Below are 12527 nucleotides of genomic sequence, written 5' to 3' on the forward strand. Positions count from 1 at the left end.
ACATCCTAATACAATGAATCTGGACGTCTCACATCTGTCCAAAATCCCTTATATTATGGGACGAAGGGATTACTACTACCAATTGTTGACTTTATGATTCTAATCAGGGTCAGAGAGCCAACTACAAGTATATGTCATGGGTAGTGGGCCGAGGGATCGAGGCCCTAGGGATAAGGATAGAGTTTGTTGAATAGAATTAGACTGGGTCCTCTCTCCATCTATATAAGGATGGATTGTATCATCATTCTAACTGATAATACCCCGCGTGTTGTTGCGGGACTCAATGATTATTGTAAGTGCAATGTGGAAAATACAAAAGGTATTTTGCCCACATATAATGCAAGTGCAATTATCTAATGTGCTCACATAATCTTGTAGCATTGCTAAAAAAATATGATTAAATATGCATCGTTTTTTTGATGAAATTGCTTATTGTCCAAATATCAAATGAAACAAAGGGAAGGCTATATAATGAAAAGGTTTATTATTGTTATTGCTGGTCGGTAATATTGTCAAAATTACATGCTTCTTTTTAAATAAACAGATGCGGAAATAAAACTAACCAAATTAGTTTATTCTCGAAAGTAACAAACTCATCACATCTCGTGCCTTGATTCCTTATCGTTACAGTGAAACAACTTAAAGAGTTACAGCTCAATCTAGTTTCTGTTAGTGTTAAGAATGTGATAGTGAAGTAACTCTCTTGCCTTAGTTGAGTAGCAAATCATTAATGTTCCCAGAGTGAACCTTTAAAATGCAAAACTTTATGATCATACTAAATTTTAAATCAGTGATCTTGCACACTGTCGAGGGAAGTCTCTCGATAGCGGGAGGTCGTGAGACCCCCTTTTCGTGAGTTTGGCCGGGGGAAGAGGCTCGCCTCTTAGAAATCGCGTATCCGCCCCTAAGACTACTAGCTAGCTTGCACACAGTCGGATTATACAGATTCGGGTCGCTGTAGAGCGTAATACCCTACTCCTGTGTTTGAGATTATGGTTAAGAGTTACAAGGGTTCTTTAACTCCGGAGAGCTTTCTCCCCTTCTTCTCCTAGAGTTCAGGTTTTCTGGGAGTCATCCTTTTGCTCGGTGGGCAATGTCCTCCTTTTATAGTTCAAGGGGATACCACATGTACCGCCTCTACCTATCCTTCCCTGGGAGAGGGACCCACCTTACCTTGATCGGGCCACGATCCGTGCCTTCGCTCGGAAGCTAAGCAGCAGCCCGTCCTTGAGTGGGACCCAGCGCCAACCCCCGCCTGACACGGGGGATAGCCCTGTCATTTCCTCATAAATGGGTGAAGACTTGTGGTGGTCCTTTTCTCATGGAGGGAACCCTGAATGACGCCTTGATGGGACGGGTCATACCTACTTCCCCTCCGCCTGTTACAGAGGCGACGTGGGGGCACGGCCGCCCGTTCAATCGGATGTGACCGGCAACAGGCCGGTCACAGACTGGTCACGTCCGATTGGTGGGTCAACTAGGCGGCACCGCACGTTTGCCCTTACCGCATTAAATGCGACGAGGGACAGTTGGGGCACTGCGCATTGATGGCTGTTCAGCCTGGGCCCCCTTCCTGCTCCCTCCCCCCGCCACATGGCAGCTGGGCGAGGGCCTCGGGGCGAGGCAGCGGGAGAGCCCGAGGGGCACGACGTGGCACCCCGAGGCCCCCCCCCGGCCGCTTCTGTGACTCGCGAGGCGCGGGAGTAGGGCCAGGTTGTAGAGCCACGCGTCTGGATGGAAAGGTAACTTTCCCCCACTTCACATACCCCCGGGCCCATATCTCCGACAGTAGCCCTCGGCACCATATCGGACACTGACCTCCTGAGGTCGGTTCTGACGTGGTGCCTCACGACTTCCCAAGCTGGGGTTGTGGGCCCGGTAGGGAATCTAAGGAAATGTCGCCGAGTGGCTAGGTTGGCGTATTAACCACGGCAGCGGTTTGCCGCCACTGACCGTGCTGATGATGGTGATGTTTAAGGCGCGAAAATCAGGGGGTCGGTTAGGCCACGCCTCGATTCCCTTGCCCGCTACTCATGCGGCGGTAGTGGCGATGGTTCGCTCAGGTTGTGCCCGTGACCGTTGTGCGCCCTACTTCGAGTGTGCCGCTGATAGGCGCACTAAATGCACGGCGCGGATTCAATGGGCGACGTGATGAGTGGACACGGGAAACGAAGAGACAACCGCGGGCGTGAGAATCGTGGGGGCAACCGTGAGGGCGTGAAACGAGGAGGTGAGCGTGGGTGAGGCGAGGATAAAAGGATACGGAGGCGAGGACTTTGCCTCCTTCCTTTCGCCAACTGCCCACTCGTCTTCTCGCTCCTTAAGCCCTAACATTCTCGCCACTTCACACTATTCCACACGCCAAGCCCTCCGCCGCTTCTCCGCCGGCCATCATGGCTCAAGACGTTGGCGACACGGTGCTCCCGGCATCACGCATTACGGCGGATAGACACCTTAGCCTCCCCCGCAAGATCATACCGGAAGGCGCCGTCGTGAGGGCGGGGGAGTTGCAGCCGCGGCCGCGGTATCCGGAGCGATCCGTGCATCTCTTGTCCTTTGCTATGGCGGGGTTGATTCCGCCGTTCTCTGGATTCTTCCATGAGGTTTTGGATTTCTATGAAATCCATGCCTTGCATCTCGCACCCAACGCCGTGATGACGTTGGCCATCTTCGCGCATTTGTGTGAGATGTTCATCGGGGTGCGGCCGACGATGCGGCTGTTCCAGTCTTTCTTCATCCCGCAGCTGCTGCAAGGTGCGGTGGTGGGGGGATGTTACTTCCAGCCCCGGCCAGGCACAGCGGGGCAATACATCGAGAGTCATCTACGCAAGTAATGGGAGGACTGGAAGAAGGACTGGTTCTACACCGCATTGCCGGACCATCCGCGACTTCGGCTTCCCACCGGTCCTCCCGAAAGATCCGCCGCATGGCTGGCGGTTTCGGAATTGGGCGAAGAGTACGACGCGGTGTGGGATCGCCTTAGGGGCCTGCGAAGCCTGGGCCTCACAGGGGCGATGGTCTTTGGTGACTATTTCCGCCGCCGCATCGCACCTCTCCAGGATCGATCCCATGGCACGTGGGAGTACACTGGTCCCAACGACCCCATGTGCACGCATGTGGGTGAGCGCTGGGATTGGGGGGAGGAGGACGCGAAGATGGTGATTCGGCGGGTACTAGGCTTGGACTCCGCCGAGCAAACTCTGATTCCAGACGGGATCCTTCCCCTCTGCTGCGACCGCGACCGGGAGAGCATCCTGGCCATGATGTCGGTTGTTGGCGCTGGCAGAAGCCGGTCCAGCCGGGGCGGCACCGGTGGTAGCACTGCCGGCGTTGGTAGCGGTGGCGCGACCGCAGGCGGGAGTCGGACAAGCGGACCCGGTGGGGGTGGGAGCTCCAGGTCTCCCGGCCCAAACCACGAACCCGGGGACGATTCGGCCAGCGACCCAAAAGGGAAGCAGAAGATGTCCAAATCTCGACCGCCCTCTCCCCCGCGTGGAGGTGGCGCCGAGCGCGTGGCGGATCGTCCGCCAGCGGGCCACAAGCGCCCTGCCGGGCCTGAGGCCGGACGGAAAAAGAAACGGCTCCAAAAGATAGGACAAACGGAGCCGTGTCGGGGGAGCTTCATTGAGCCCCCGAAGTGGACTTTCAACCGCCCTCCCCGCAGGTATGATCGCCGGCACCCACCTCGGTGCTTTTATCCATCTTGATCTCTTGTTCCCTCCTTTTCTTTTTCTTTGTTAATGCGATCTGGGTTCCCTTGTAGCGAGATTCCTTCCTAGGGGTCTCGGGGTCCGACCCTTCGCGGGCGACCAAATCCGAACGATCGGAGCGGCTCGGGCTTGGCCGATCCAAGGCCGTGGGGCCTTCACAGCCTCTCGGTGGGGCCCACGGGCCGCATACCGGGTCCGGACCCGAGCGAACCCCAGCCGGGACTCGTCCCGCCGCGGGCGATAGCGACGATGACGTCCCTCCTGGGGGCGACTCCGAGACCAGGGTTCATGCGGAGCGCCACCCGGGATCGGGGGGCGAGGGAGGTCGCGGCTCGGATGCCGAGGGACAGGGCGGCCCTGAGCCCGAGGTCGAGGCCGAAATCGGGGGCAGGCCCGAGCCTGAGGCCGATGCCAAAATTGGGGCGGGCCCGAGCCTGAGGCCGAGGCCGAGGCCGAATCTACCCGAGGACCCGAGGCGGGGGGCGAGAGGGACGGCCGCTCCCTTTTGCACTTGGGACGCCCTCGGGGCTGGTCGCGCAGAAGAAGGGGGCGAGAGCAGCCCCCAGTCTCGTGGGGATCCAGCAGCACTCCATCATCACAGGGGCGGGCCGCGACTTTTTCTTCTCCGACTTCGACAAGTATGGAGCCGCTCCTGCAGGTGCTCGCCGCCGCCGATTCCACCGTCTTGGAGGGGCTCAACGCCCAAGTTCAAGCCCTGGCAGAAGAGCGAGCGGCCCTGGAGGCTGAATGGGCACAGCTCGCCGCGGACCGCGCGCGAGTTGACGAGGGGCGCCACGCCGTGGACGACATGGTGAGGGTGGGACGCAAAATGCGCCAAGCCCAACTAGCCAAAATCCAGGCGCGTGAGGAGTCGCTGGACTCCATCATGCGAGAGGTGGAGGAAGAGCGGCAGGCGGCGCTGGTTGCCTTGAGCGTCCTGGACGAAGCACTGTGTGACATCCGCCTCCATTACGAGGCCCATGCCGAGTGTCTGGCGAAGAGGATCAAGGACGCCCGCGGTATCCTCGACGCAGCTGTTGCCCAAGAGCGGCGGGTATCGGAGGCCAATGCCTCGCTGCGGGCTCGGACAGCGGCGCTCGAGGCTGAACGCAGGGCCTTGGATGAGCGTGCCCGCTCCGCGCAGGAGTTCGAGACCACGATTCGCCGACGAATCGAGGTCCTCGATCAGAGCCAGCGTGAGCAAAACGCGCGCGGCCAGGAGCAGGCGCAGCGAGCTCAGGAGCTGGAAAGGCGGACTCAGGTGCTGGAGGAGCGAGCGCGTCTGCTCGATCAGCGGGAGTCCACCTTGGCCGCCCACGAGAGAATAGCGGCGGAGGTGGAGGCCTCCCTTCGCCTTCGTGAAGAGGCCGCAGCTGAGCGTGACCGGATCACCCTCGCCGCGAAAGCTTCAGCGGACCGCCGCGCAGAGGAGCTACGGCTCCGGGAAGAGGCGTGCCAGGAACGGGACGTCGCACTCGCCGGGCGCGAAGCTGAGGTGAACCGCCGTGAGGTGGCCTCGCGCCGGCTGGGCGAGCAGCTCGCGAAACGCGAGGAGGCCGTTGCTGGGCGTGAGGCTCGGCATCTGGAGAGTGCTCGCGCCGAGCGCGCGGCGATAGCGGCGAGGGCTTCTGAGCTGGAGGCCCGTGAGAAGGACCTGGCGGCGGGCGGGCAGCCCGGCGGCGTGGAGTTGGGGAGCCAGCTTGCCACGGCTCAGAGCACTCTCGCCGATCTAGAACGCTTGGTGCAAGATCAAGCCGGGGAGATTGCGGCCCTCCGCCTCACCAATGAGATCGGACCCGGGCAGCTCTCCGACTCCATCGACCGACTGGAGCGCGCGGGGCGCCGAGTCAGCATTTCCGTGCGCCGGGATAGTAAGCTTCCGCCCACACTGCCGGCACTCGCACTCCGGCTGGACGGGCTGGCGGCGGATCTGGAGAGGCTGGAGGAGGAGGTCAGCGAGACCGTGAAATCGTCGTCGGCTTCCTTGGCGCGGGCCGCGGTGGAACTAGTTCTTGTGAGCCACCAAGTGCGTGACCCCGACTTCGTCCCATGGCGCGCACTCGAGGATTTTCCCCCGGGGACCGAGGCAAGGGCTCGGGAGCAAGTCCGGGAGGCGGCCGACACGATCGTCTCTAACTTTGAGGGGTCGGCCCCCTGGTTCACCTTCGGGCTTGCCTCGGACGAGGAGAGCGGGAGCGGGGACGATGATGACGACTTCGGCGGCGAGGACTAGGACAACATCATTAGCGGCGCCGGCCTCGGGGGCCCGGGCACTCCGTGATTACCCGCGCTTCCAATTTCCCTTTGTTGTGTGCCTGTAGCGGACACTTCTTGTATTTAGGCCATCGTGCCGTTCCTGTCTTGTTCTGCAATTAAAACTTCCTTTTCGCACTTTTTGTTCCTTTGCTTTTTCCATTGAATGCCTGTGGCATAGAAAGAAGAAAAAACAAGAGCGAAAGTATATAATTAATCTGCCTGTGATCGAAATGCCGCTTTTACCCCATCCTCCCCCCCGAGCTTGTTCTAGCGAAAAGGCAAACCCGCGCTCGGTCCGTGGTACCTAAGTGGTGAAAGGCAAAACCGTCTCCCTGAGGGAGCCGCCCAGCGGGACTGGCCAGACCGGGGCTACGACGACTAGGGGTCGGGGACGGCCGTGTGTAGGCCCTTCCGAGCCCCCGGGGTTCGGTGCAACCCGGGGCGCGGCCCGCGTTTGTGCTCCCTTTCGGCGGTTTTCAGGTCGCCCCACGGCACTTAGGGTTCAGAGTAAGCGCGAACTATCCTTTGAACCAGGACAAGCCAGAGGAAAGAGAGAGAAAAAAGGGTGCATAACGGGCTTCACAGTGAGTAGAAAAATTCATTGCTTGTAAAGGGAAGAGGATACACAGTGGTAGCCCCCGGCCAAGCCCGCACAAACCGAGGGGTTGTGCGAGGGTTGGGCCGAGCTCCTGGAAAGCAAAAAATCTCGACGCTATGGATAGAAGCGACTGAGGTGTTCGATATTCCAGGGGTTAGGCAACTCCGTGCCATCCTCCGTGGTTAGTCGAACGGAGCCTGGCCGGAGAACGCCGATCACTTTGTATGGCCCCTCCCACATTGGCGAGAGCTTGCTCAGCCCCAGACGCGATTGGACGCGGCGTAGGACGAGATCGCCAACTTGCAGTGACCGGGCCCGGATGTGGCGCTGATGGTAGCGCCGCAGGCTTTGTTGGTAGCGCGCGGCACGCAGGGCCGCACGCCTTCTCCATTCTTCAAGATAATCGAGATCGTCGCGGCGAAGATCATCCTGGTTGGCCTCATTGTACAGCACGACGCGAGGCGATCTTAGGGAAATCTCCGAGGGTAGGACCGCTTTGGCGCCATAGACCAGGAAAAATGGCGTTTCCCCTGTGGCGCGGCTTGGAGTGGTCCGATTTGCCCACAACACAGCGGGCAACTCCTCGAGCCACGAATCCCCGTGTTTCTTCAGGATGTTGTACGTCTTGGTCTTAAGGCCTTTGAGGATTTCGGCATTGGCTCGCTCGACTTGGCCGTTGCTCTTGGGGTGGGCAGGTTAGGCAAAGCACAATTTGATGCCCATGTCGTCGCAGTAGTCGCCGAACAGCTCACTGGTGAACTGGGTGCCGTTATCTGTAATGATGCGGTTGGGCACTCCGAATCGTGATGTGATGCCCCTGATGAACTTGAGGGCGGAATGCTTGTCGATCTTGACGACCGGGTAAGCTTCGGGCCACTTGGTGAACTTGTCGATGGCGATGTACAGGTGCTGATACCCGCATCGAGCCGCCTTGAATGGTCCAAGGATGTCTAGCCCCCAGACCGCAAAAGGCCAAGAGAGTGGGATGACCTGCAAGGCTTGGGCCGGCTGGTGGATTTGCTTGGCGTGGAATTGGCATGCCTTGCATCGCCGGACCCATTCTTGGGCATCTTACAATGCAGTCGGGCAGTAAAAACCTTGTCGGAAGGCTTTACCAACCAAAGTTCATCAGGCCGAATGGGCCCCGCACTCACTCTAATGGGTGTCGGCTATGAGCTTGATGCCTTACTCTCGAGAAACACACTTCAAGAGTATCCCGTTGGCGGCACGCCGGTAGAGGATCCCTTCTACGAGGACGTACCGCTTGGAGATACGCGCGAGCTTCTCAACTTCTGCGCGATCCTCAGGAAGAGTATTGCCGTCGAGATACGCGTAGATGTCGGTCATCCAAACAACCTGACGGCGGGGGGGGGGGGGGGGGGGTCGGGGTTGACCCCCTCGGGCCTCGAGGGCCACGGGTCGCCAAGGGTCGGGGCGGAGGGCGTGTCATCGGGGTCCCTCGAGGGATCTGGTTGCGCCGATGGCTGCGCGAGTCTTTCTTCGAATATTCCCAGGGGAAGTGGGGCTTGTGCCGACGCGATACGCGACAACTCATCAGCGACTGTGTTGTCGCGTCGGGGCACGTGCCGGAGCTCGAGTCCGTCGAAGTGAAGTTCCATGCGCCGCACTTCGCGGACATATGCGTCCATTTGTGGGTCGGTGCACCGGTACTCTTTGGATACTTGATTTATGACCAGCTGGGAGTCACCCAGGACCAGGAGACGGCGGATGCCCATTCCGGCCGCCGCCCTCAATCCCGCGAGGAGTCCTTCGTATTCCGCCATGTTGTTCGTGGCTCAGAGGTCGAGCCGAACGACGTATTTGAGGACGTCCCCGCTTGGCAAAGTCAGCGTGACTCCGGCGCCCACACCTTGAAGGTTGAGGGAGCCGTCGAAATGCATAACCCAGTGCCCACCACGAATATCGGCGTTTGGGTCCTCTTCATCTCCGGGGAGGGAGGGGACCTTGGGTGGAACAGGTTCGTCCACTGGGGTCCACTCCGCGATAAAGTCAGCTAGGACATGGCTTTTGATCGCGTGCCGTGGTTCGAAGTACAGATCGAACTCCGCCAGCTCGATGGCCCACTTCACCACCCGTCCAGTGCCCTCTTGGTTGTGCAAGATTTGACCGAGAGGTAGGATGTCACTACGGAAACCCAATGCGCTTGGAAATAGTGGCGCAATTTCCTTGAGGCCATTAAAACTGCATAAAGCATTTTCTGGGCCTGTGGGTATCAGGTTTTCGCATCTCGAAGCGCCTCGCTGACAAAGTAGACGGGCCGCTGCACCTTTCGGTGGGGCCGGTTCGTACCGTCAGGGGCCGATGATCTGGGTTGCCCTTGCTCGAGGGCCCCGGGGGGGTCTCGAGTCATGTCGGGATCATAGGCCTCGGGACCACTTGCCAAAGCCTCCCTTCCTCCCACGGGGGCTTCGGGGTCCTCCCGGGGGCTGGGGGCTTCGGGCTCCGGGCCTTCGGGAGACGAAGGGTCATCTCGAGTTAAAGAGGCCTCTGGTTCGCCCTCTTCGCGCTCGACTACTAGGGCGGCACTCACCACATGAGGGGTCGCGGCCAAGTAGAGTAGCAACGGTTCCTCCGGCCCCGGGGCTACCAAGATGGGGGGGGGGGGAAGGTGAGGTAAGCTTTCAACTGGTTGAGAGCTTGCTCAGCTTCCTCCGTCTACACAAACGGCCCAGAGCGCTTGAGGAGCTTGAATAGGGGTAGCGCCCTCTCTCCCAGCCTTGATATGAATCGATTTAGGGCGGCCATGCATCCAGTGACACACTGCACATCCCTAAGTTTGCTGGGGGGGCGCATCCTCTCTATCGCGCGTATTTTCTCGGGATTTGCTTCTATGCCTCGGGAGGAGACTAGAAAACCGAGAAGTTTGCCCGCCGGCACACCGAACACACACTTATCGGGGTTCAGTTTCACGCGTGTGGACCTAAGACTATCGAAAGTCTCGGCCAAATCCTGCAGCAATGTGTCCTGGTGGCGCGTCTTTACCACCAGGTCATCGACATACGCCTCTACATTGCGCCCTATTTGATTACTCAAAGTAATACGAGTCATGCGCTGAAAAGTAGGGCCTGCATTTTTTTAACCCAAAAGGCATAGGTGTATAACAAAAGGTGCCCACAGGAGTAATGAAGATAGTTTTTTCCTCATCTTCCCTAGCCATGCGAATCTGGTGATACCCAGAGTAGGCATCTAGAAAACACAAAAGGTCGCACCCCGCAGTGGAGTCGACTATCTGATCTATGCGTGGTAGAGGGAAGGGATCTTTAGGGCATGCCTTGTTGAGGTCCGTGTAGTCGATGCACATCCGGAGCTTGCCGTTGGCCTTCGGGACGACCACCGGGTTCGCCAGCCACTCCGGATGGATAACCTCGCGGATGAAGTCAGCCTCCAGGAGCCGCGCCACTTCCTCTCGGATGAAGGCCTGTCGCTCCGGGGCTTGACGCCGCACTTTTTGCCGGACGGGTCGCGCATCCGGCCGAACGGCAAGGCGGTGCTTGATCACCTCCCTGGGGACCCCGGGCATATCCGACGGCTTCCATGCGAAGACGTCAGAATTTGCCCGCAGGAAGGAGACGAGCGCACCTTCCTATTTGGCGTCTAGGTTTCCGCCAATTTTGGCGGTCTTGGACGGATCATCGCCAAGGGGGATCTCCTTGACGGGCACCTCATCAGCCGTGGTGAGGCGCTTCTTGGAGACACGGGACGCGGAGGCCTCCGGGGCCTGCGGTTCCGTGGCCACTGCCAGGTTGTCGGCGCGTTGCTCTGCGCAGGCGAGGGCGACTTTGACATCGCCAAAGACGGTGATGGGACCAGCATGGCCCGGCATTTTCATCTGGATGTAGACATAGTGGGTGGCAGCCATGAACTTCACCAACGCGGGTCTGCCCAGGACCGCGTTGTAGGGCAGATTGAGGTCCGCCACATCGAAGTCGATTCGCTCGGTGCGGAAGTTGGTGGAGTCGCTGAAGGTCACCGGGAGCTCGACGTGGCCAAGAGGCCACGTATGTCCCGGAGTCACGCCGATGATCGGCAGCGACGGCTGGAGCTTCATCCCTAGGGCCTTGAGCGCGTTGAAGGCGGCTGGGGAAATGATGCTCAGGCTGGCTCCCCCATCAACCAGGACACGCTTCATCCTAACGTTGTGAATGGTCGGGGAGACCACAAGGGCCAACTTCCCTCCTCGAGCGAGCACTGTCGGATGGTCGCTCTGGTCAAAGGTGAGCTTCACCTCCGACTAGCGTGCCTTCCGAGCCGCCTCGTGCGTGGGAACAGCGGCCAAAAGCTCTCGCCTCATGGCCTTGAAGCTCCGGCGAGAGGTGTGAGCGCACGCCCCCCCCCCGGTCGAGTGTGGCGACGGTTCCCTGAGGTATCTGGAAATCCAGATCCTCACTGTCACCGCCATCATCGGCGGGGGCCTTGTTCTTGGCCTCTTCTCGCCGGTCACCGGTTGAGGTCGCGGGGGCCTTGCCCTCCCGTCGACCCTGCCGCTTCTCCTCATCGGCCTTTCGGAATTGCTCGGCCAAATTCTTGACCGAGCGGCAGTCGGCGAGACTGTGCCGATAAGTGTTGTGCACCGAGCACCACTTGTCTGCCGACCGGCCCTCGCCGGGTGGAGCAGTGGAGCTCGGCTTGTCATCGGTGGCCTTTCCCTTGCGCAGGGCCCGTGCGGGCCCATCTGCCGCAAGGACATGGCCCTCGTCATCGGAGCGGGCCGGCTTCCTTTTGCCTCTCCTATCTCGCCGCTTAGAGCAGGGGGCAGACTCGGGGGCAGCCGCGGCCGCCGCACCGGTGCCGGGAGAGTTCCAGGCCCAGCCTCCTGCTTCCGAGCCACCTTGTCCGCCAGCTCAAAAAGCTCGGCGGTGGTCTTGGGCTCCTTGGAGGCGATCTTCTCTAACATGCGGTTATGCCGCACGCCATTCCGAAATGCATACACGACCGCGTGGGCCGGAATGCACGGAATAGTGTTGCGGGCCTGACAAAAGCGCTGTATGTACGAGCGGAGGGACTCGTCGTCCTTCCGCCGTACAGCGTGCAGGTCCGCCTCTTCTCCCGGGTGGGGATATGTGCCCTGGAAGTTCGTAACGAACTGCTGGCACAGATCCTCCCAGGAGTGGATGGAGACGGGGGGCTGGGTCATCAACCAGCCACGCGCCTGACCCTTGAGGGCCATAAGGAAGTAATTTGCCATGACGCGGTTGTCACCCCCTGTTGCCACGATAATCGTGGTGTAGATCTAGAGGAACTCGGAAGGATTGATGCTACCATCATAATTCTCCGTGAGGTTGGGGCGAAACTTCGGGAGCCACCAGACATTCCGGAGACTCGCCACGAAGGCCCTACAACCCGTCCCTCCAGGGGTGAACGTGGGGGGAGGGCCGCCTCGTGAGGAGGAACGTGGCTCTCCAGATGAGGAGGCGCCTTCCCCCATGCGGGCAGCTCGGCGCTCGTCCCTGCGTCGCTCGATGTTAATCCGAGCGTCCTGCTCCCCGTAGAGACCGTCATGACGCCTCCGGCTTCCCGAGGCCCCTGACGATGTTGGCGCCGTGGACCGCCTTGAGGCGGTGGCCGAGCGGCGAGCCCTCCTCGTTGCCGACGAGGAGAGGGTAATAGGGGTACGCGACGTATTGGTGGTGGCAGGTCGGCCGCCCGCGGCCAACTGCCGCTGGGCAGTGGTGACCAAGTTGGCCACGTCGTCCAGCCAGCGCTGAACAGGGGTCTCCGGCTCCGAGTTTACGGGGGGATGCCGCAGAAGGGCACCTGCCGCCTGAAGCGCGCCTCGGGGCGAATCGCCGTCGCCGTAAGTGAGGCGGCGACGTGCCCCGACGCGTCATGGCCTCCCCCTGCCCGGGAGCGGAGAGAGGGCCGAACCACCCGAACGGGTGGCATCCTCCCTCTGCGAGGGTTCGCGGCGGGGAGGAGTTGGGGAGTTGCGGTGGCGGTGACGA

General features: G+C 60.0%; 1 protein-coding gene across 1 annotated transcript; it reads left to right on the top strand.

Annotated features, from left to right (window-relative positions):
• Nucleotides 1-4350: 4350 nt before the first annotated feature.
• On the top strand, nucleotides 4351-5943 carry LOC127776321 (uncharacterized). Its single transcript, XM_052302676.1, has one exon. It carries the CDS (start codon nucleotides 4351-4353, stop codon nucleotides 5941-5943), a length of 1593 nt encoding a protein of 530 aa, XP_052158636.1.
• The last annotated feature ends 6584 nt before the right edge of the window (nucleotides 5944-12527 follow it).

Source organism: Oryza glaberrima, chromosome 6 (genome assembly GCF_000147395.1).
Source record: "Oryza glaberrima chromosome 6, OglaRS2, whole genome shotgun sequence".
Classification (NCBI taxonomy): Eukaryota; Viridiplantae; Streptophyta; class Magnoliopsida; order Poales; family Poaceae; genus Oryza; species Oryza glaberrima.

Coding starts and splice junctions, on each gene's coding strand:
- LOC127776321 (XM_052302676.1), top strand. CDS start 4,351: ATGGAGCCGCTCCTGCAGGTGCTCGCCGCCGCCGATTCCACCGTCTTG.